General features: G+C 45.9%; 1 protein-coding gene across 1 annotated transcript in view; it reads right to left on the reverse strand.

Moving 5' to 3' along the window:
• THADA (THADA armadillo repeat containing) overlaps positions 1–25,888 on the reverse strand; it is a 544,422-nt gene that overhangs the window by 459,510 nt on the left and 59,024 nt on the right. The window contains exon 21 of the mRNA XM_083175704.1: positions 2,325–2,482. Within this exon, the coding sequence (XP_083031830.1) occupies positions 2,325–2,482 (158 nt within the window). The remainder of the gene's footprint in view (positions 1–2,324; positions 2,483–25,888) is intronic.

Consider the following 25,888-nt stretch of genomic DNA (forward strand, 5'->3'; position numbering starts at 1 on the left):
CACAACTCAAAAGAATACGGACTTAACTTTCGATGACGAACAAAACAAGCAACCTGTGTGAGACCTGAAACCAACAATCAGGTTTGGTGAATGCTTCAAATAGGTCTACCACCTAATGGAAACAGAAGGACCAAACATCCAGGGTTCTTCTTCCCGCTCTTAAACAATAAATTGTCAGAAACATAAATATTTACTGCCAGCCAGATGACCTGCTGACAGTTGGGATTCTGAATGCAAGTACTCCGACGTCAAAATCCCGAATGTTTAAATGCCCGACAGTCGGAATCCCGACACAGGGGCATTGTCTCTATGCTAGTCTAGTCACTGGTCCTCTGCCGCACATACATGAATAAAGTATCTGACACAGTCTCAGTACTAGTCAACTTGGAAAAATATTTACAGTAGGCAAAACCCTTTCCCACTGTTGATCCTCCAGGCTTGACATGACAAGCAAAGGTTTGTGGCAGCAAGAGAAGATTTCCAAAATCAGGTAACCCTGCCATTGAGTATATACTGGATCTTGGCTGCACCTCTCCCCAGTGCCCATCACAAAACGGATAACGGTTGTCCAGAAGGATGACCCTCTCAGTCTCATTGCACCTAATGGAGGTCTGACATGACATGCAGCCCTGGTCTGATCCGCAAATTAGCAGAGGCACAGTACCCGCTCTTCCTGTACACGTTCCAGACTACAACAGAAGTAGAAAGTGGTAATTTGCCCCAATGTCAATGACCGGGTAAAATATTTATTAAGCCTGGTGAAATAATAAAGTTGCTGGTGATAATGCAGCAGCCAATCAGCCCCTAACTGTCAAGTTAAAGAATGAGGTTGAAAAATGGCAGTTATGGTATGTTACTTTATCATCGGGCCAATTTATCACTTCACCAGGCTTAATAAATCTGCCCAAGAGTGCTCCCTGGGGGCAAAGGGCTGTGTTGTTAAACTTCTTCTGCACACTACACGAAGAGCTAAAGTATAGATATGTAAAAATGCCATCTGCCACTGGCAGTCAGAGAAAGTAACACAATTTGGGCTGAACTTTATGGGGAAATAAAAAAAGTTCAGGCAGTATAAAGTGAGAATAAAGTAATTTGTCCAAACTTCACCATAATGGATGAAAGATCATGAAATTACACCGGACTCTGTTCTGTCACATGAACCACACATATCATTGTTAGCCATACTTCAGTGCCAACCCTGGGTTCAAGTCACACTGGATTGGCGGACACTGAACACTGATCGGCAGGTAAGCAAACGCTGCTTCTATTACAAAGAAAAAAATGGTTAATCTAGAGCGCCTAATTAGATGCTGTTCCCTTAAGAAGCTGCTGCTTAAGGGGGTGGTCAGTTCCCCAAATGAATAATTAACAGAAGAGAAAATGGTTTAAGCAGCGCTAAAATGTCCACAAAAAAAATACATACATCAATGAAAGAATATCATATTTAATATCACATTATAAAATACACTAAAATATTTAATAAAATTAATAATGGGACCCAATGAGGAATTATAGTCACCACTTAGTTGCAGATTGACCTGCACTGATCTGTGTTGTAGTCCAAAGTCCAGAAGAAAAACATTATAAACCGCTTTGACTGTCCTGGTGGGTGCTTGGTTCAACCCGTTTGGCTGTAGATGTCATTTGGCCAGTCCGGGTTACCTTATTGTTGAATGCAGTCCATTGAAAAAATATGGATTTTAAATCCATATTTAAATATGCAATGCAAGGTGAGGACTTGCACCGCATATTTACCCTTACTTTGTGGACATTTTAGCGCAGCTAAAACCGTTTTCTCTTCTAATACAAAGAACCTTCTAGTCTGGACAATGAAATATTCGGTTTAACTGAAGAAGCGTTTCGCAACCCCCAGAAGTCTGAAACAGACAACAATTACCACCCACATTCTTTTCGCTAGTAGTGATTTCAACATCTCATCTAGTCACAGAACTGTTGCTGCATCAACACTTAATGCCAATCCCTGATTACTAATGAAATTCTGGAAAACCTTGCTCACCTACAGTTTTACACGTTAGCAATTTATATTAGACCGCTAAAGTCTTTACAGACTAGCAGAGACTGGTAGTGTTACGTGAGGGGTCTGTAGGAAATATAAATCATGTGACTAAGGCCCAATCGAAACAAATCATTGGAGCAAGTTTTAAAACTGTTGAAAAGATAAAACAATGTTAATGACTGTAAATATCTGACTGGACTACAAATCTACTTACTTGAGAAGTCCCTCATACTTTCATAAGGTTTTATTTACTGTTGAAGAGCCCTTCTAAAGAACTGTCTGCACTGTATGGGAAATAGTCATTTACCTGTTCCACGGTAATAAGGCCCCCACACGAGTCCTGCTGGGTCTGCAAGGGGAGACTCTGGCACAGCCACCCCAACAGCAGAGAGACTTCCTTCATACTCCGCCAGCAGCAAACAAGGACCATCTGCGCAGTCACACTGCAGGAGGCGCCCTCGTTCCCTAAACAAACAGCAAGTGTAAAGTAAATGACTGTACAGGGACACACATCAAAAGGCTAAAACTGCTCCTCACCTTTATGGGAGTTCAATTATTGTCCCGACGCCGGCCACTAGATTGGATCTGACTCAGCAATTTAAAGCCCCATACACACTAGGCGATTTAGTTCACAACATCCCTCAGAAAGGGCTTTTTTAGTGATATTGTGGACAATATCGCCTAGTGTGTACAAATGATGATGAATGATGAAGACCCGACACACCCCCCTCATCCAGACGAGGAAGGTCTTTGTTAACGATGGCCATGCAGCAACGGCAGCACAGGCGCTGCTTACCCCACCCCCCAGCCGCCGCTCACCTCAGAGCCGGCATCGGTAAGCGTTTCTCCATTTGGGAACACACAGTCGCTGGCGCAGACGATACGGTTACGTTGTTCTCTCATTTTGACAGGCTGGTAACTAGTACAATAAAGTTAATAAAAGAGTGCCCCAACAAAAAGTATTTTTTTCCTTCTTCGTATTCTTGATATTTTTACTCTCATGGGAGCACCTCCACACTGATCATTTGTTTAAAAAAAAAATGCATTATCAAATTTTGTGGATCCTAATACCTGTACCATCTATACTCAGATTCTCTACGCATGTGCACTTTTTCCCAGTTCCGCTTTTCCCTATAAATAAAACTGGTATAATGTGTAATATATCAATTCTCTACCATTTAAAACCGTATTTGTTTAAGTCAATGATACAGCATTAGATTTCAAACAGAGTAAGTATTACAGATTAGGAGTAAATGTAAGTACCGTATTTGCCGGCGTATAAGACGACCCCCCAACATTTCCTCTCAAAATATAGAGTTTGTTATATAAGTGCACCTATACCTCCCACTTGGAGGCATGTTTTTCAGGGGAAAAAAGTAGTCTTATACGCCAGCAAATACAGTATTTGCATTGATAATAAACAGCAATGCATGGTATATTTACACAAAACATCAGATATAATTAATATTACCAAATTAATTGAAATCTAAACCATTTTTACAAATTGGTCAATCCCTTTTTTGCAGACTACACACGCAATAAAGTTTCAGGGAAATCTGCAGTGATGCAGTGTGACCAGAGGGCTGGTACAAAAGGCCTGATTGGGGCCAATATAATTTCTGTGCCGCTAAAATACACAGGTGTTATTGCAAAGCACAGCAAATACATTACAGGTGTTTCTTCAAGATTATTGGTCATAAAGCTTGATAAACCTCAGGCCCAACTGGCATCCTGGCATCAAGGACCAATTGGACAGTTATTTCCCCAATTCCTGCTCAGATTGAGAATGCAAATGGACGAATGGTGCTGGAGCCCCACCCATCACAAAACATCACAGTCAAGGACCCCAACAGAGGCCCAATTCTTTTGTACCCCAGCCTAACATTTACATCTCTTAGAACACTTATTACTAAAGAGTAATGCAGAAAACAACTTTGTAAATAGATCCCAAAGTTCTGTAGCACAATGCCTTGGGTGGAGATCAGGTGGACAGAGAATAAGGAGGAAATTTGCCAAGATCAATTTTTGAAGCTTGATACATCTGGCCCTAAGAGTGATACATGTCCAGCCAATCGACTCCTGTAAGTTTTTAGGCTGCTCTTGAAAATGACAGTTAGGAGCTGGGTGGCTGGACGGTTATCACTCTTAAACTGACCATACATCTACAGATTTATTGTCGGATATGGCTGATTGGAGCAAAAACTTGGTAATAAATGAGAGAACGACAGTTGACAATTTGCTTTGAAATACTGAAAAACTGACACAAACTAAAGTACTTGGTGAGTCAAAGAATAAAGTGACATACAGCCAAACAATGAGAAAGTAAAGCGATGACTGCCTAAGATACTGAGGGTTAGATGTATGAAGCAGTGATAAGGGAGGAGAAGTGAGCCAGAGGAGGAAGTGAGCTGGAGGAGAACCGGCCCATGGCAAATCAATCAGCTGCTCTGTACAATTGTATATTATGCAAATTACAGATGTTACTTCAGTGCTGATTGGTTGCCATTGGCCATCTCTCCTCTCCTCCCTTATTACTGCTTCATACATTTACCCGAGTGACAGCTTTCAGAATGTAGAGTCTCAGCACTTGCCTACAGCAATAGGGCAGCGATCCACAGGCATCAAGAACTTAGGCTACAGGATCAGTGTCCAACATGGCCACACAAGTATGTGATGAAATTGGATGTGATCCAGACCTTCCTGGCAAACAGGATGAAGAGTAATAAAAACCTTGTGCTGATTCCACATGCTACAGAAATAAACATGGGGATTTCCCCTTAACAGCAATAACAATGCTGCCGCCGCTTCGCTCTTCTGTTCTCACGGTGATATGCGGCTCATTGTGGGCAACCTGCTGCAACTGAACCGTTCATGATCTTTCCTAGTGCTGAATAATCTGTGTCTTTGGATCAAAGTCATTTTAGGGCCAGTGGTCACATCTCTGCTTTTTTGGGCAGCAATAGACGTAACATTATGACAAAACGCAGTTCTAATATAGGTAGATGTCTAAGCAGATATGAATATTCTATCAATCAATAAAGAAATCAATGCCTGATATTATGAAACATGCAGCTGAATTATCCTGCCTAAGTCATATATCTGTCAAATATATGACAGATATATGACAGATGTATGACTGTCATTTCCTGCCTGGCATGTCGAACTCTGCTTTGCTACTTCAAGCACATTTGGTCTGTATTTCAGCACAGATGCAGACCGCACTGACTAGAAACAATACAAGTGACACTCCAGGCAGGAAAGAGGAACTGCGCAGGTTTTGAAGGCACAGGGTGCTAGAAAAACAATTAATATTCCCACACACTAGTACGATTTGGGTCGATGTCACCCAATCCTGCCGGATTAGGCCAAGAAATCAGTCCAAACCATATGTGTTTGATGTCCCGCTCGGGTCCTATGCGCGGTCCCTTGCACATCGGACCTGCTGCCCGACCTCCAACTCGGCCCCCCTCCCGGCGGCGGCAAGCGGGGCTGCACGCGATATATTGCACGTGAAAAGAGCGATCCTGCTGCCCGGGAAGGTCCCGGGCGCCTCGGAGGGTCGGATGGCCCATACACTGCTACAATACATCGCAGTGGTGTATTAGCACATTTCCCCATGATTACTGAACAATTGATTTACCAAGGGCTATCCAATTAGCTGGCACCTAATGAAGGTTTCACTGAACCTGTGTGTTTTCGGGCCGAAAAGTGTTTTTTATTGGGCGACATAATCGGATAGTCCGATAAAAACCATTGGCAAAACATCGGGAAAAATAGCCAAAAAAATGGATGTTCTTCACTCCTCTAAGTGTATATATGTCTATATGATGTCTATAGAATGTAAGCTCCATTGGAGCAGGGACGAATGTCCCTTGCCATATATGAAGCGCAGTATTATAATAGGTGTGCGCTATTCAGGGCTATTTTTCAGCAGGCTCCAGCAGGAACTGAGGCCCTTATTCTAGTTCACTCTGACAAAATATTTCTTAGATGGACAAAACCATGTGCACTGCAGGTGAGGTAGGTGTAAAACCCCACCCAAACCTAATTATCTCTGCACCAGTAACACCTGCCTCACCTGCAGTGCACATAGTTTTGTCCATCTAAGAAATATTTGGTCAGAAAGAGTGAACCAGAATAAGGGCCTCAGTTCCTGCTGGAGCCTGCTGAAAAATAGCCCTGGCGCTATTTAAATAATGGACACAGGGGCACTTTAAATGTCTTTAGCTCAACATTTCCATCAATAATAAAGAACTACATTTTCACTTATGCCATGATAAATGTGTACAGAGGTTGCAGAGTTTTCCATGGAAGTAATATATTACTGTGGAGCATTAGACAATAGGATATAAGGATACAAATATAGGCAATACAACGTGCTTTTATTTTATTTGAAAGCGATGAAGCTTTACAGCCAATCACAAAGGTAAAACCTGTATTTCAGCTGTACTGCCTGAACTTCTGACAGCTAGAAAGTATAAAAAAAAGAGAAACAAGGGCATTCTTCTCAAAGGGATATAGTCTATAACACAAGCGCTCACTTCAGGTACAGGCAATTATTCATTATTAAACTAAAGAGCCCATTTTACATTGAAAATCTAGCTTCTTTTCCCATTAAGCAGAAATTAAACCATAATCTACACAGCTGCCCCCTGACCTTGAACATAATACCATACAGAGATGAGCCTAGGTGCATGCTGCTGATGGAGAATACTACAGCACCACAGCTCCACCAAGTGGTCACATATGAAATGTGCGCATATATAAATTGTAAAAATACAACTGATTTTGAAGTACTTGTATAGCACAGGCATATTCCATTACACTTTATTTGATAGTTTCTTATATAGCGCAGCATATTCCGTTGCGCTTTACAATTGGAAACAACAGTGATTAAACAAACTGGGTAGAAACAAACCAACATAGAGGTAGGAGGGCCCTGCTCGCAAGCTTACTATCTATAGCAGTGGTGGGGAACCTCAGGCCCGGGGGTCGTATGCGGCCCCCATAGCAGTCTGAGTGGCCCTACTACCCACCCGGCGGCTTTGCCGGGAGTCAAGTACAGGGGACTTCTTGCGAGAGGTCGGTAGTTCTTGCAAGATTCCTCTTAATCAACAGCAACCGGAGACTGTCAGTCCTATTCAGTCCTATGCAGCAGCAGCCACTGAAGCGTGGGACGGCTGCAGCAGGACAATTTGTAAGAGAAATTTTTACATATAGCCCCCGAAGGCTTTTTCCACCATACAATTGGCCCTTGGACAAAAAAAGGTTCCTCACCCCTGATCTATAGGGATAATAGGAGGGATACATAAGGATATAATTCAATAGCATGGCAGTCCAACCAGATTACAGGACAGTCATGATGGGATGCAATTAGATATAAATGTTACTGGAGGTTGTATGGGGGTTCCGGAATATGATAAGCTTGCCTGAAGAGGTGAGTTTTCAGGGAACGCTTGAAAGTTTGGAGGCTAGAGGAGAGTCTTAATGTCCAGCTTTACAACTGGAGTACATCTTTATGGCAAACAACAACAATGGATCTCAATTATTTTTGACCAGGACTGTCAATCTTCATTATTCGTACCCAAACATTTGCAAAGTAAAACATTTTCCTGATGTAATAGTCACAGTGCTACTAATGTCCGAACTTGTGTCACAAATGATCTAGATTTTTCTAAATAACAATAATCTGTTATGCTGGAAACGTTGTTATATTGCCCTTCCTGTTATTAGTGTCCTAGGGGGAAATGTATCAAATATTGGAAAGTGATAATATAACAGGCAGTTTTTAATTTCAAACACGGGCTCATTCTGGTTTGCTCAGTAAACTGCGAACATCGCACCTTATCGAGCACCAGAGAAGCCATACGCCGCCTGTCCGATCGCCCGTCCCCTGGCCGATTCCCCTCATTAACATGCGAGGGGATGTGTAACAAAACACATCCATTTGCATGTCTCCGCTGCAGGAGAAATCATTCGATGGTCGCGGAAGATATTAAGGGCTTCTCTTGGCTTCGCAAATGAAAGTCAAAGGGAACTGACTTTTATTTGCGAGCGCCAGGACGAAGACAGGGTGGGCAACGTCCTGTGATGTCAGCCGCCCATCCCCAGCAAACATCGTCCTGCCCGGTACCCATGGGCATGCAGAGTGGTTTCATGGGGACACACATAAAACGCTGGACCTTCTCATGGGCGATCTCCACCCACCCCGATGTATGCGAAGGGCTCCACGACTATGCAAGTCGCCAGAGCCATTCGCAAAGGAGAACCGCACATGCGCATAACAGACCATGTGCATGCAAAGTCCCCAAAACATCGGGATGGGCCGAACCTGCTAAATAGCAAGCAAACCAGAATGACCCCCACAATCTGTGCATGCTGACTGGATGGCACTTTAGAACTCTCCACGGTTTGCTTATGTGATGTATAAGTGTAGATATACCTAGAACCCTGCTTCCCCCAATGTGCCTAATTATCACCTGGGAGTTCATCCATATCCCACCATATAGAAAATCCTGCTGAAAGTCACTATACTTACCGCAGAGCCAGAAATTGAGAATTCCAAACTTTCAAGTGTTCCCTGAAAACTCACCTCTTCAGGCAAGCCTATCATATTTAAGTTCTACACGCATAACCTTCTGAGGCACTTATGTATTATATAGCTTCCCTTCCGGACTTGTAACTTGGTGGGACTGCTATGCTATTACTGATGCATGTCCTTGTGTTTCCCTCCTATATCCCTATAGAATGTAAGCTTGTAGCAGGGCCCTCCTACCTCCAAGTCTGTCTGTTTTATCACGGCCTACTATTGTAAAGTGCAACGGAATCTGCTGCACTATATAAGAAACTGTAAATAAAAATAAATAAATTCTGCCCTAGAAGAATAAATATCTGTGTGTCAGCAGTACTGAGAGCGTCTCCGGGTACAGAATCAGTTTGGAATGCATGAAATTGAATTTTGCATTTGTAAACCAATTCATGGAACTCCACAATAAATGCAGATATTTCTTTTTTTCTTATAACAAACAAATTTAAGAAAACAATCTACATTTTCGATGCCTAGCCACATCGATTCTATTAGCTGTGGTAAAATGAAATTTTACCTCATGAAAACTTAACGCACATATCAAAGGCCTATATGTTCGCCGTGTGAAATGTGACATTCAAAAACAAAATCTTTATTGTCGCCATAAGCAAAGTATTTTAATTTCTTAGAAGGTGTGAAATGGCTGATTTTACTACATGGTTTTTAAAATGAACAGTGGAAAAATTATAGTACAACAGTGTTTGTCACCAAATAAAATCCTCCAGAATATTTGGGTTATGGAAAATGTCTCTAATTGTATTCAAGCTACACTTGTTAAAAAAAAAAAAAAAACTTAATTAAAACAAACAAGTTTAATGAAACAGCTAGTTACTCCCATCTACAAGTCCAAAAAGCACTTTCCCATCTACACAAAATACATTTCTTACAAAATTAAACTTTATTTAAAAATTTTTTTTACAGAAAAATCACCTGAACAACAACAAGTTCATGAATCATTGGGAGTATTGGACCAGAGCTTCTGCAGGGTCCTGACATTACCTTTAAGGTTTTATCATAACATTTTACCTATTCAGTCACCACATACTCAACCTGTGTGTTCTCACATTGAGCCCAGAGTTAAGGTCCGTACGCACTGTAAGATACGTGGCACCACCGATATTGTTAACTATGTCGGCAGTGCTGTGAAAACGAACGACACTGTACAATATCAGTAGCTATATTGTTCAGTGCCATCATCGGGACCTCCGCCAAACATGCAGTCTCTGATGATATCACCAGATTGGACTGCGGCTTAAGGATCCGCTGGAGTGTGCATCATTAATGATATAGGACCAGATGTATCAAGCTTCAAAAAGTGATAAAATGCAGAGTGATAAACAGCCAGCCAACCAGCTCCCAATCTCGGGATTGGCATCCCTAATTTACATTGTTGTTTTTTTTTTTTTTAAACGCCTTGTGGTGAACAGATGATGAATAACAGGGTCAACAATAAAGGGAAAGGGGGAATAGTTAATCAATTATTATTTTATGCCAAACTATATAAACCTGAGGACAAACGAGTGTCAATATTCTGATCTGATCCGAGTTGCGGCCCCGTGTAGGCTGCCGAGAGGGGAGTAATAATTACTTGGGCCCGTGCTTGTTGGAGGGGCCCTTGTCTGACCCCCCCGTCCCCCTCCGCCCCTCCCAGGCAGCAGCAGCATGCACCTACAGTATGTGCTGTGCTGACAGCAGGCTCAGCATGAGCGTCTCACTGACAGTGTAACTCATAACATTCAAACAAATGCATGCAGCGCTCATGCCCATCGACCAAACATTATCTATGAACCAAAAGAGTCTGGGAAACCCTTAAGGCAGAGCAGTGCCTGATATCCAACTGAGTAACAGGGTGAGTGCAGTGTACCCACTTTGTATTGATCAATGGGTGCATTGGCCAGGACAAAGATTTCTCAGTGCAACTGGAGGACTGGAGAGACGGATATGGGGAACAAAGTAGAAATGGTACATTAGGTACAGTTTTTATTTGCCGGTACAGACTGTTAAATAAACTGCAAATTATTTTTTATGTGTTCTGTGTGTTTGTGTGTGTTGTACTGTTTTTGTGTGTGTTGTAATGTATGTGGTTTTGTGTGCTATATTGTATGTATCTGTCCAATGCGTAAGTGTGTGAGGTGTGCTATGTATATACAGTATGTGTGTGTTGTGTCTTTGTGTATCTGTGCAAAGTTTAAATGTGTGTTTTGTGTGTGTTGTACTGTTTTTTGGGTGTGTGTGGTGAAAGTGGGTGTGTGTTGTGCTGTTAGAGGTATGTTATGTGTGTGTATCTGTGCAATGTTTAAGTGTGTGTTCTGTGTATTGTACTGTTTTTGGGTGTGTGTTGTAGTGAATGTTGGTGTGTGTTGTACTGTGAGTTGTGTGTTATGTGTGTGTTTGTTGTGTTGTGTGTATTTCTGCCGATTGTGTAAGTTTGTGAGGTGCGATACGTATATATGTGTGTGTAGTGTGCTGTGCATATCCTGGCACTGTTTAAGTGTGTGTGTGTTCTCAGTGGCGTAGCTTGGTTTGGGGCGCCCCCCCCCCCCGCCGTTAATGGGGGGGCGCCTCCCCCCCCTCCCCGCCGGCCTCCCCACCCCCGTCGTTAATGGAGGAGCGCCTCCCCCCTCCCCACCCCAGCCGCCGGTGCCACCCCCCCCCCCCCCCCCCATCGCCGCAGGCTTACCTGTCTGCGCGTCCCGGCTCCCCTCCTGGCTTCAATTAATAATTCTATGCAGATGGACCACGATAAAATGGATAAAATGGCCGCCCCCATACCGCAAACAGTTTCAGGGAACTGTCTGCTTTATGGGGCGGCCATTTTATCGTGGTCCGTCTCCATAGAATTGATTGAAGCCAGGAGTTGTGTGTTTTTTGTACTGTTTTTGGGTGTGTGTTGTAGTGTGTATGGATTTGTATTGTACTGCATGCGGTGTGTTTCCAGCGATTTCAGCCCCTATCTCCCCCGTGTGTACACAACTTAAGTGTTTGAGGTGCTCTACGTATAAATGTGTGTGTTGTGTGCTATGTGTGCGTATGTGGTGTACTGTGTGTGTGTGTGTGTGTGTGTGCGCGTGTACAATGTGTACGTGTGTGTGTGTTATGTGTGGTCTATGTATATCCTCAATTATTTCCTAATTGTTTAAAGCATTCACCATAATGTTAGAATGTGTCTGTCATACTCAATGACAGCAATGAAATCAGGTGTGGAGTTGTTCCTTCGTCCACGGTTTCCCAGATCGTCGATCTTTTCCCCCAGATCATCAATGAAGGAAAATTAAAACTTGGTGTTTTTTAAAATTCTAAGTGAAATTTCCCAAAAACGGCTTCGAGGTGCACACCACCGGGTCCAGAGGTATCTTGTTGCCAAATTTGGTGTCTCTGAGTGCCACGGTGTGTCCGCAATGCGACGGACACACACACACACACACACAGACTCTTTAACTTATTATATAGATGAGTCACCAACCATCAAATGATTTCTCCTGCTGCGGAGACAAGCGAGGAGATGTGTTTTCATTAAACATCCCCTCGCATGTTAAAAGAGGGGAATCATTGGCGACTGTGTGGGACATCTTTGGTGCTCGATCCTCACAGCTTACTGAGTCATCCAGAATCACTCCTATATTCTCTACCACATGTACACACACACACACACTCACACTCACACTTACACTAGGGTTAACTGGGAAGCCAAACAACCTATCAATATATTTTTGAATTACGAGAGGAAACCAGAGTACCCGGAGGAATCCCACAGGGAGAATATACAAAAGCCAGGCAGTTTGTATGTAGGAATCGGACCTGTGACCTCAGTGCTGTGAGGCAGTAACCAACTGCTTTGCCCCAGATGTGTCACCATTTATATTTTAATATGAATAAATATTTGTATTCATAATTTACATACACGCAGTTATACAGATGTAGCCGTGCTCATCGTTTCCGCACTAATCTTACTGTGCTCATAGAAACGCATTGTGTGCGCGCAACATTGGCACGTTAAATGGGCACAAGCAGCCATGTTGCAGCAACGAGGAGGCTACATCTGTATGTACACACACACACAATATATTTACTCTATGTGCTCTAGGTGCTGCACAGCTCAGCAAATATATGTTTCCGGTGTCTCCCCTGTCCTTGTCCATCACCTTCCTCAGGGTACATCTAGTGCATATCTGTACATGTTCTACACAGTATATCTGTTCTGTCACTGTTTACTTGTTACCTATCTGACTGTTGCACAGCAATCCAAACCTATTTCCTAGTATACAGTACTTGTCCAAATAAAGCAAATTCTGATTCATACAGTGGTCTACTGCTCACTTGTGAAATCAATGCAACAACTATTTTCTGCATCTTGCCAGGCAATAAGGGGGGTCATAAATGATACGAATACCCCTTTCAGACAGAAAAAAAGACCCGGGAATTTCCCTGCTCTTGCCGTGTCGACCCGGGTTTTTCTTCTGTCTGAAAGGGTCAACACGGGTCTAAAGTTCCGGGACTTCGACCCAGGTATTTACCTAGGTTTTTCCCGGGTCTGTATTCCAAAAACTCGGGTCGCCGACTGTCTGAAAGGAAACGACCCGGGTTTTTGGGATTATTACACATTGTTAGGCACTGATTGGCTCTCGTGGTGGGGTGCTGGCTGATTGGTTGTGAGGATAGGCTTCTCTGATTGGCTGGGAGGGCATGGAAAATGGAGCTGGCCTCTGAGGTCATTAGGGAGCTGAAAAAAGGATAGCATGGCCCACTGGTAGAAGCAAGAGGTGAGAGCTGCTGGCAGTGAGAGGGAAGGAGGATATCGGCAAACAGATGACTGGGACAGTCAAAGATGCCACAGTGTACTCAAACATTGCAAATATACTGACAGCCATGTGAGGTAACATGTACCTACAGTATATAAAAACAATAAAACTTGTTTACAACATATCCTTGTGTCATGCCATGGTTAATGCAATGCAGTGAGCAGTCACCACCCACTTTTGATGACCTCATCTCTGTGTGCCTTTAAAACTGTCCTATTCTTATGACACACAGAGTTTTGCAGGAAAAATCCGGCTTCTGTGTGAAAGGGGTCGACACGGGAAATACCCGGGTTTTTGCTCCTATGTGAAAGGGGGTCAGCACCTTGCTGCCTAGTTCTACCCGCGTTTTTGTATCCGGGAAATACCTGGGTTTTTGGGATTTTTCTGTCTGAAAGGGGTATTACATAGAATTTGACGGCCCATCTAGTCTGCCCCTTTTTTAAACATGTTACCTCAAACCATATTCGATCCTTATTTTTTTGTAAGGATATCAATATGCCTATCCCAAGCATGTGTAAATTGTACTACTGTATTTGCGTCTACCACCTCTGATGGGAGGCTATTCCACTTATCCACTACTCTTTCTGTGAAGTAATTCTTCCTCACATTTCCCCTGAATCTTCCTCCCTCTAGTTTCAGTGCATGTCCTCCTGTTCTGCTGCTCCTCTTCCTGTGAAGAATGTCTCCCACCTGTACCTTGTTAAAACCCTTGATATATTTGAAAGTTTCTACTAGGCACCTATCCCATAAAATTTAGCATTTCAGTGTATTTTTAAAGATGCACAAAGTCATAGGTGAAGCCACATGAACCGGTCATGAGAAAAACCTACAACCAATAAATCACAGCTCTTTTTATGCAGGTTCAGAAACATTCACACACGTGATCAGCTTACTAGAGATCCCTTTTTGTCCTTGTGGAACAAACAGTGTCCAGAGAGGACTGGGATAAAAGTGTAGCGAGAATGCCTAAAGTGGAACTTCTAGTCCAATCTTCCACACTGGACACCACAGCCCTTATTCTGGTTCACTTGCAAAGGCAAATTTCTTCTGAAATGGACATAACCATGTGCACTGCAGGTGGGGCAGATGTAACATGTGCAGAGAGAGTTAGATTTTGGGGAGTTATTTTGTTTCTGTGCAGGGAAAATACTGACTGCTTTATTTTTACACTGCAATATAGATCTCACTTTGAAGTAAAACCCCACCCAAATCTAATTCTCTCTGCACAAGTTACATCTGCCCGACCTGCAGTGCACATGGCTATGTCCATTTGAGAAAGAATTTGCCTTTGCGAGTGAACCAGAATAAGGGCCCATATCTTTTCACTCTAATATAAAGAGGGAGATGTATCAAAGCTTGGAGACAGATAATGTGAAAATAGATAAAGCTGTAGTCAATCACTGACTAGCTGCCATGTTACAGGCTGTGGTTCAAAAATGGCAGGACCTGATTGGTTGATGTACTTCATCGCTTTGATAAATTTCCTCCTGATTCCTTTACTGCAGTGGTAGCCAACCCTAGCCCTTGAGAGCTACCAACAGTTCACATTTTCCAGACAACCTAGCTGCTGCACAGCTGCACTCATTAATCACTGACACATTTTAAAAGATACACAGATGGAGCTAATTAGCTCACTTGTGATTCTGTGGGGAGACCTGCAAAACATGCACTGTTGGTAGCTCTCGAGGACCAGGGTTGGCTACCCCAGCTTTACTGTGTACTAAGTGTTAGGTCTCATTGGGGCAGATGTATTAAGCCTGGAGAAGAGATAAACTGGAGATAAAGTGGTGTTAAAAGTGAAAGGAGATAAAGCACCAGCCAATGAACTGTGTTTGAAAATGAAAGTTGGGAGTTGATTGGCTGGTGCTTTATCTCCTTTCACTTTATCTCCAGATTCTATATTCCCTACCACATGTACACGCACACAGACATTCTAGGGTTAATGTTGATGGGAGCCAATTAACCTACCAGTATATTTTTGGACTGTGGGAGCAAACCGGAGTACCCAGGGTAAACCCAAGCAAGCATGGGGAGAATATACAAACTCCACATAGTTAGTGCCATGGTGGGGATCTAACCCATGACCTCAGTGCTGTGAGGAAGTTATGCTAACCATTACACCTTGAGGCCTCTTCCACACGCTCCGGCTCCTGCCGGGTGGCGAAACCCCACACGGCTAAAGTTCATAATGGACATGATTGTGTCCATTCACATGGGATGGCCATCCCCACCATTGTAAACTTCTGTGTGCGGCACGGCTTCTTGGACATGTGGGGTTTCTCCGCCCGTCAGGAGCCGGAGCGTGTGAAAGGGGCCTGACTGTACAGTACTTTCTGTTTGACGGACTTCCTGCTGCCCCACTTCACACGTGTCTGATGTAAATATAGGAGTACTACTTTCAAGCCTGTCAAAAAGAGGAATTTGGTACCTACCGGTAATTCCATTTCTCTGAATCCGCAGGGGACACTGGCGTTCACGCTGGGTAATAGAGGTGGATGGCTGGGAACTGGCACACTGTAACTTTAAGCAGCTGGCTCCTCCCCTCTAGTACCCACAATCCCCAGTTAGGAAAATTGGAACGAGAGGAAGGACACCAGACTTACCACTAAACTATAACAACATATTTACAATATATATACAGACAACAAGAACTGTACACACTTGACAACAATGACCGGCAGGCGACCCGAGTAGGGAGGGAGGCCAGTGTCCCCTGCGGATTCAGAGAAATGGAATTACCGGTAGGTACCAAATTCCTCTTTTCTCTATCATCCGGCAGGGGACACTGGCGTTCACGCTGGGGAGGTTCCAAAGATTCCCCCTTGGGCGGGAGAACTCGGAGGAGCCTGCAAAACCAAACGACCAAAATCCGCCGCTGAAGAGGCGAACGTGTCGAACCTATAAAACCTAATGAAGGTGTGAGTGGACGACCATGTAGCCGCTCTACATAGTTGAACCGAAGACGCGCCTCGTCGCGCCGCCCACGAAGTGCCCACCGATCGGGTGGAGTGAGCTGTGATAGAGGAGGGCGGGGCCCTACCCTCAGCCAAATAGGCCTGCCTAATCGTGAGCTTGATCCAGCGAGCTATAGTCTGTTTTGAGGCCGGCCAACCCCGTTTAAGGGCGTCGTACAGGACAAATAGGCCGTCTGTTTTCCTCAAAGACGCTGTTCTGGACACATAAACTCGCAAGGCTCGGACCACATCAAGAGAGACCGATTGCGGGTCGGAGTCCGTAAAGGCAGGGATGACAATTGGTTGATTCACGTGAAATGAAGTAACCACCTTAGGCAAGAAAGAGGCCCTTGTACGAAGCTCCGCCCTGTCCGAATGAAAAATAAGAAAAGGTGCCCGGCAAGACAGAGCACCCAACTCTGAGACTCTCCTTGCCGAGGCCAGAGCCAACAGCGTAACGGTCTTCCATGTCAGGAATTTTAAATCTACCTGCTCCAAGGGCTCAAAAGTATCGGACTGTAGAAATCGCAGAACTAAAGGCAGATCCCACGGCGGTGTAGGAGGAACGAAGGGGGGCTGGACTCTGGCCACCCCTTGCAAAAACGTCCTGATTTCTGGCAATGAAGCCAGCTTCTTCTGAAACAGGATGGACAGTGAAGAAACTTGTACCTTCAGGGAAGCTAGACGAAGTCCTGATTCCAACCCCGACTGCAGAAACCGAAGTAGCCTAGGTAGATGAAAACTCCTGAACGGGTAACCCCGAGCGGAACACCAAGTGGAATAAGCACGCCATATCCGATGATAATGTTTAGCAGAAACCGGCTTACGGGCCGCCATCATCGTGGGGATTACCGAAGCCGGTATACCCTTCCTCCTTAAGATGTCTTCTACAATAGCCACGCCGTTAAACGGAGTGGCTTCAGCGCCGGGTGCAGAAATGGTCCCTGCTGGAGGAGATCCGGCCTGTCCGGGAGTGTCCAAGGCTGGTCTATGAGCAGGGACTGAATCTCTGCGAACCAAGTGCGTCTGGGCCAGAACGGGGCAATCAACACGGCTCGGACCCCTTCCCTTCTTATCTTTTTGAGAATCCTTCCTAGAAGTGGAATCGGAGGAAACAGGTAGACGAAGTGGAAGGGCCACCGAACCTCCAGAGCGTCCACTGCCCAAGCTCCGGCGTCCCTTGTTCGTGAGACGTAACGGGGAAGCTGGTGGTTCTGCCTGGAGGCCATGAGGTCTATCTGAGGCAGACCCCATCTCCTGACTAGCTCCTGAAACACGTCGGGATGCAGAGACCATTCCCCCAGATGGAACCTCTGTCTGCTCAGAAAGTCGGCCTCCCAATTGTCGACTCCTGGAAGGTATACTGCCGACAGAATCACTTCGTGTCTCTCTGCCCAGTCTAGGATCCTTGTGGCCTCCTTCATGGCGCCCCTGCTTTTGGTGCCTCCTTGTCTGTTGAGGTACGCAAAAGCCGTTGCGTTGTCCGACTGGACCTTGACTGTCTTCCCCTGAACAATGTCTGGAACAGCTAGTAGAGCATTGTGAATGGCCCTGAGCTCCAGCACGTTTATGGGCAGACTTGTTTCCCACTGACTCCAGAGACCCTGCAGTCGACGATCTAGGATGACCGCGCCCCAACCTGTGAGACTGGCGTCTGTTGTCAGAACTATCCAGTCCCATATGGCGAATCGACGGCCCTGAGTCAAATTCTGTCTGTGTAGCCACCACAGCAGTGACGACCTTGCTCGACTGGATAGCTGTACCCTCCGGTGTATGAACAGGTGAGAGCCTGACCATTGACGAAGCAAGTCCAACTGAAGAGTTCGAGAGAGGAGCCTCCCGAACTCAAGCGCCGGGAAAGCTGCCACCATCTTTCCTATCAGGCGAATGCAAAGCAGGATCTGAACTGTCTTGTGGAGTAGAATCTCACGCACCAACATCCGGATGGAGGCGATCTTGTCCTCTGGCAGGAAAATTCTCTGTGCTCTGGTATCCAGCAACAGGCCGAAGAATTGTAGGCGTTGGGACGGTACCAACGAGGACTTTGGATAGTTCATTATCCACCCGTGCTGTGTCAGGAACAGAATTGTTCTGTGAGCATGCTCCTGTAGAATCGAAGGAGATGGTGCCTTTATCAGTAGGTCGTCCAAGTAAGGCACGATATTGATGCCCTGAAGCCTCAGACAAGCCAGCAGGACCGACAACAGTTTTGTAAAAACACGAGAGGCTGAGGACAGCCCGAACGGAAGGGCGCGGAACTGGAAATGCTCCTGTCCAACAGCGAACCTGAGAAAAGACTGATGGTGAATCCATATTGGTACGTGGAGATACGCATCCTTTATGTCTAAGGAGAGTAAGAACTCTTGAGGCTCCATAGAAGCTATGACAGAGTGTACTGACTCCATCTTGAAAGGATGGTACTGGACGTACAAATTGAGTGCCTTGAGGTTTAAAATGGGTCTTGCGGATCCATCTGGTTTGGGAACCGTAAATAGATTTGAGTAAAATCCTCTTTCCCTCTCCTCGAACGGCACCGGCAAAATCACTCTGGATTTCAAAAGCTTCTCCATTGCCCCTTGCAACTGTACTCTTTTCTCCTGCTCGCGTGGCAGAGCAGTTGTGAAAAATCTTGAAGGTGGGAGACCCGCAAACTGAATCTTGTATCCGTCTGAAATGAGCAGATGGACCCAAGGATCCGACGTGGTGGCAAGCCACTGTTGTCAAAACTCCAAAAGACGGGCCCCAACCTGGGAATCCCCCAGCATGGCTGGAGGATAGTCACGCTGCAGGCTTATCCTGGGGCTTGGGCTGCTGGGCCCTGGCCGCAGGTAGTCCTCTTGTCTTTCCATGGGACCCACGAAAGGAAGAGGTAGAGCCTCTTCCCCTGCCGCGAAAGGACTGCTGCGGCCGAAAGGAATTGTACGAGGGCCCCGCGTACTGGCGTCTCGCCGGTGGGGGAGCAGATGGCAGGAAAGCCGACTTACCTCCCGTGGCCTGGGAGATCCATTTATCCAGCTCAGGGCCGAACAGCATGTCTCCAGTAAACGGCAAGGCTTCTACCGCCTTCTTTGACTCCATGTCCACTTGCCAGGACCGCAACCACAAGGCTCTCCTGGCGGCGATAGAGTTAGCCGATACCCTGGTAGCAACCGTAGTGATGTCCTTGGACGCGTCTGTAAGAAAATCCGCCGACTCACGGATATGCTCCGCCAGCACCCTCAGTTCCTGGCGGGGAACACCCCCTTCCAGACCCTGGATTAGCTGGTCAGCCCATTTGGAAATGGCCTTACTTACCCAGGCTGACACCACCGCTGGTCGCAGCTGGGTTCCTGCTGCCACATAGATGGCCTTAAGTGTATTCTCCAGCTTCCTATCTGCAGGGTCCTTTAAGGATGTAGCTCCCGGAACTGGTATGGTAGTCTTCTTGGACAACCTCGAAAAGGAGGCGTCCACAGGAGGAGGCGTTACCCACTGCGCGAGCGCAGACGGTTGAAACGGGTATAACGAAAGAAACTTCTTCGGAACCTGGAAACGTTTATCCGGGTTTTGCCATGACGAATTTAGTTGCTCCTGTTTAGGAAAAGGAAAAACCACCAGCTGCTTAGGACGTACCTCAAACAGCTCTAGATCCTGGGACACGGGTTCCGGCTCCTCAGGGAAGTTAAGGACCCGCTTAACCGCAACTATAAGCGCCTTAACCCCTGCCGGGGCTTGTTCTGGCTCAGCTGCCGGCTGGACCTGGTCATCATCCAGGTCCGGATCCAGGTCGTCTGCTAGAAACTCCTGTTCCTCCGCGGAATCATCAGAGTCCTGCAGGAGCAACGGCCGTTTTGGTCGCCTCTGCTGAAGAGAAGGGACAGACATAGAAGTAACAAATGAATCCATGGATCTAGTTAGAGAAGAGAACCAGGCTGGCTGAGCCAATCTGGATTCAGCCAGTTCAGAGGAAAGCTGAGACATGGCCCCCACCAATGAGGAGGAGCACTAGAGGCCTCAGAAGGACCCTGTGACACAGCCCTGCATGTCTCACAAGTAGTAGCTTTCCCATCAGCAGAGGTCTGTGAAAATTTTGCACCACACGAGATGCATATAAATGCCTTCTGAGAAGCCTTAGTGGATGCCTTGCCAGTCATGTTGCCAGAAGCCCTTACACACACACACACACACAGATAATACAGGATGGGTGTAAGGACCTAGGGACTGTAGGCACCAGAGGGAAGACTAAGCCTCCTTGTTAGCAACAAAACCCTCCCCCCACACAGAGCTATAAAGCCAAACAGAGGGGAATGAAAGGGTTAAAGTCCCACTGCTGTGTACACCTAAAAGGAGAGAGGTGACAAGCAGAAACAGTGTCTTAGAATAGAGCTATGCACAGCAATATTCGACACAGGTATAGCTACTAAAGCGCTGCCAAAGTCCCCCTCACCGCGGCATTTTACATCTAAAATGGCGCCCGCCGCGTGCGGTACCGCGTCTGAGTAGTCACAGTGTTACACCACTATTCCTCTCTCCCCGCCGCGCTGAGCCTCCCAGCCAGCAAGGATTAATCCTTCTGCACTTGCTGGGAGACGCGATAACGGGGGTGACACGCGGCACACTGCAGGACACAAACAGGACGCCCCGCTGAAGGGGTACTCACAGTTAGGTGACTCTGTCCTGGGGCTCCCCGGCGTCACAGGCAGGCAGATGGTGTCTGACGGTCCCTTTGGTGGGGGACCGCAGGAACACAAGCAGGCTGGCAGGCATCTTTTGGTGAGACCCTGACAGTCAGTGCTGGCTGAACCAGCGCGCCAAAGCTCCCAAGCAGGGATATGAAGCACCCAGTTATCTGGGGATAAATTCCCTAGCAGGGAAATGCAAGAAAAAATGCCCAAAGAGATGAGATACAGGAGTAAACTCCTGCGTGGCCAGCTCCCTCGGCACAATTTTTCTAACTGGGGATTGTGGGTACTAGAGGGGAGGAGCCAGCTGCTTAAAGTTACAGTGTGCCAGTTCCCAGCCATCCACCTCTATTACCCAGTGTCCCCTGCCGGATGATAGAGAAATGACGGTACATCATAACAGTAATGTAAGTCCTAGCGGCAGATTGGAGCAACACTTTATTTGCTACGTCTGGCGCCAACTAGTATATGCTGGCACACAAAGCACCCCCCCATAGAGGTTAGGAGCAGTGTTAGCCTTTTATTATATATATATATATATATATATATATATATATATATATATATATATATATATATATATATATATATATATATAATTTATGAGCATGTGACCTCAACTATCTTTATAAAATTATAGCAAAATGTTAAAGAAATGTGTTCATTATATTGGCATGACTTGTGTAGCAAAGCTGACAAACTAGGGTACCCATCTTTGTTAATGCCCAGGTGTCTGCATTATTTCGGTTTACCCACAAAAATAATGATGAAGCTGCACAGACTTAATATTCGTACAGAATACAATGTAGTGACAACCAACATAAATGCTGTCTTGCGCTCCTATGGCTGTGGCTAGTGGTGGCTAGTTATGTTAGGGCAGGGGTTGCCAAATCCAGTCCTGGAGAGCTACCAACAGTTAACGTTTTCCAGGTCTCCTCACAGAATCGCAAGTGAAGTAATTCGCTCCACCTCTGGATCTTTTAAAATGTGTTTGTCAGTAATGAGTGCACCTGTGTACCTGCGAGGTGAGCTGGAAAATGTGAACTGTTGGTAGCTCTCCAGGACAGGAGTTGGCTACCACTATGTTAGGCTAACTATCTCAAAATGAGTGCAAAGTAAGCACAGAAGACAAAATATATTTTCTGGCGAACTCTTATCAATAGAATATAAAATAAGATGTAACCTAATTTTAGCTAAGCAATATAAAAAGTTATATTTCGCACACAATTTTGCTAACAATATTATACTGAGGAGAGTGTCCCAGAAAAGATATGTGGTCTTCTGTGCTATCTTTGCACTGATTTTGAATTACTTAGGTTTACTCAAGCATTTCCTTATTGTCCCTTTAGTATCTCTATGCGCTCTGTGTTTTATGAAAAGCTTTTCTGTACTTCATTGTTTCTGCGCTGTATTATGTTACTCCTGTCTGTTAAGCACCCGGAGTCCTGTTGGAGAAAGGGCGCTATATAAATAACACTATTATTAATATTTTCTAGAATCTGCCTGGCTTAGGTCTGTTATTCACAACTGCAGCAATATGGTGGGGGTCACATACTTGTAACCTTTGGCACAAGCGGTGCATTACCTGCAAGTGACTGAACGCTCCACAAAGACTGACTGATGTACTAATATACATCATAAATGCAAATTGCTATATGCACATATACAGACACACACATACTAATATTTGAAGTCAGTAACAATTGCCTAATGAGATGCAGAATTTTTTTTCATTTCTCCACACGCCCTCCCATTCTCTGTCCTTCTTTCCCAATACCTTCCATCTCTCGGTGACTCTTCCCCTTTTTACTCATCTCACTCCACCCTCACTTTTTTCTCTCAGTTTTTGATCTATAGTGCCCCGGCGCACAACGAATGCATAAATGTGGTATAGTCTTAATGCCCCCAAAATATAGATATACAGTAATAGTTTTTAAAAGCATTAAACCATAATTTCAGTATATCTGGGCTGGCCAAACCAGTCCTTGAGATCTACTAACACTTCCCATTTCCAGACCACCTAGCTGGTGCGCAGGTGTAGTCATTATTAATGGTCACATGTTCCAGGCCATCTAGCTGCTGCACAAGTGTAGTCATTAATGGTCACATGTTCCAGGCCATCTAGCTGCTGCACAGGTGTAGTCATCAATGGTCACATGTTCCAGGCCATCTAGCTACTGCACAGATGTAGCCATTAATGGTCACATGTTCCAGGCCATCTAGCTGCTGCACAGGTGTAGTCATTATTAATGGTCACATGTGCCAGACCATTTAGCTGCTGCACAGGTGTAGTCATTATTAATGGTCACATTTTCCAGACCACCTAGCTGGTGCACAAGTGTAGTCATTACTAAAGTCACATTTTCAAACATGTGCTGCATTAAATCCTAAAGGCCCATACACACTAGGTTGGAATGAAAATCTGGAAATTTTTGGGAACAAATTACAATCAACCGTTTGCTCCCAAATGCTGGAAAATGGACAAAAGCAGCCATCTGCATAAATAGATTTAAACAATTTGGCCAGTATTCAATGCCTCAGATTCGCCGTTTTTTTCAGTGAATCTGGCAATTCGCTGGGTTAACGGCGAATTTTCTGTTAGAAAAAACTATTCGCCATATTCAATGGAGGCAATTCGCCACAAATGAACAGCGAATGTCTGCCGATTCGCCGTAAATGATTCTCCACAATTCGCCTGTGATTTTCAATGGGGTTTTTAGTGGAATTCGCCAACAGTGTATTCAATGCTCAAATGGAGAACTGCTTTCTCCATTGATTTTCGCCATGATTCTCCGTTTAGCATTCGTCATCTTTTTTAGGTGAACTGTGATGTGTACTTGTAAAATTAATGGTTTTTTTTTTTTTATGTCATTAAAAAAACAGGTTTTAATTTTTTTTGAAGGTTCTTGCTTTTTCCCCCCCCTTTACAAGCACCTCTATTTTATTTAGATTTTTTTTCCCTCACCGAACTGACAGCCAGCTGAGCTGCGCCGGGGGGAGGGGGGGTTCAGGTAGGTATGCGGGTGCCGTCACATTGGAAGGCAACATATGGGGACGTGTAATGCAGACAGCTAGCTCCTGCAGCCCCAGCGTGGTGATAGAAGATGTCAGCTTCGACTGCTGCTGAACCCATCCTCAGGCTGTGTGGGGGATCCAGACGGCATCATCGCGCTCCCCCGCCTGGACTCCGCTCCATCCCCTGCAGTGTAGCTGCAGCAGGGGAGAGAGCCGGGACACTGCCTGTGTGATGAGTAGGGAGAAAGCTCCAGCAGCAGCAGCAGACCTCCGGCTCCGGCAGACCCTGCGCAGTGATTGCAGATGTGACGTCAGTTCCAGCGCTGCTGGAGCCGGAGGTCTGCTACTGCTGCTGGCCCGTTCCCGTCCTCGTGCACCCCCGCCGGGTCTCCAGCTTCATCCCCAGAGTGCTGACCCGTCCCCGTCCTCGGCTCCCGGCAGCATCAGCATGCACCCCCGCCGGGAATCCAGCTCCATCCCCAGTGTAGCCGCAGCAGCAGGCAGTGGTGTAGCGAGTTGCCACGGAGCCCGGAGCAAGGGCATGTTTGTAGTAGGTGAGGCTCCTGTGCAGTGAAAAGGGGCATGGCCTAACATTATACCACACACCATAAAGCTCATTTTACATTTTAGCGAACTTTGTAATACCATTTACACATAAAGCCACATGCTCTAATGCCAACTACACATAAGGCCACACATGATGCCCATTGCAACAAACCGTAATTTAGGCTCCTAAACATCAGTTGATTGCTGTACATGTTTTAATACAGGCTTTTGAAAATATCTGCCGAGTGCTGCTTGATTACTACTATTCACAGAGGGCACGCCTGTGAGTGTGACATGATGATGTCACATGCAGTACTAACAACACAGAAGGAATCAGGGAGTCCCTAAGGACTAAATACATGCATACACACAGCATGCATATGCATCATACATACACAACAGACACAGCATATATACATACACAACACACAGCATACATACACACCCATACAAACACACACATACAGTACACACTCTGCATGCATACACACACACACACACACACACACAGCACTGCATATATACAAACAATACACACACATACACACTGCATATATATAACATGTCTGTCTCCCTTCCCCCCTGTGATAATATACACAGTCCCACTGATTGTGCTGTGTAGCACTCTCACCCTCTGCCACACAGGTCATTCAAGACACCAGCCCCTTCCTCTGCTGGGAGCGCTGCTGGTGCTGTAGGAGGCCAGGGCCAGCAGCTTTGGGAGAGGGATGTACTAAAAGGATTTCCCTTTGGGAGAGGGGGTGGCGGTCTCCCTTTCCTCAGCCCTCAGTAGGTGGTCCGATACTGCTGGCAGGTGGCGCCGGGGGTAGAAGGGGGTGTCTGGCAGCAGGCAGAGAGGAGAGTATGAGGCAGAGAATCTGCCCAATCGCTCTCCCGGCTCTCACAGTCACGGTGCAGGGAAGCGCATGGTTGGTAGCGCCCTGCATGTCACCCGAGCCCCGGCACAGCGGTGAGTGGCGAGTGGGAGCAGGCAGGTCTGGCGGCGCCGTGCTTGTCACCCGGCACAGTGGTGAGCGGGGAGCTGGGTGCAGGCGGGGGAGCAGGCAGGGCTGGCAGGCGATGCAGGCACGGCTCCGGCGCCCTTTGATCTTCTGGTGCCCGGAGCTGGTGCTCCGCCAGCGCCACCCTCGCTACGCCCCTGGCAGCAGGGTTAGAGCGCTGACTGCAAATCGCCATAGGGGTTTATTTTCGCCGTCAGGGGCAGCGAGCCCCTGACGCATTGAATAGTGTGGGCTGGGAGCTGACGTCGAATAGTGGGGTGACAGTAAATGATGGCGAGCGCACAGCGA

This window comes from Crinia signifera, chromosome 3 (genome assembly GCF_055691185.1).
Source record: "Crinia signifera chromosome 3, ASM5569118v1, whole genome shotgun sequence".
Taxonomy (NCBI): domain Eukaryota; kingdom Metazoa; phylum Chordata; class Amphibia; order Anura; family Myobatrachidae; genus Crinia; species Crinia signifera.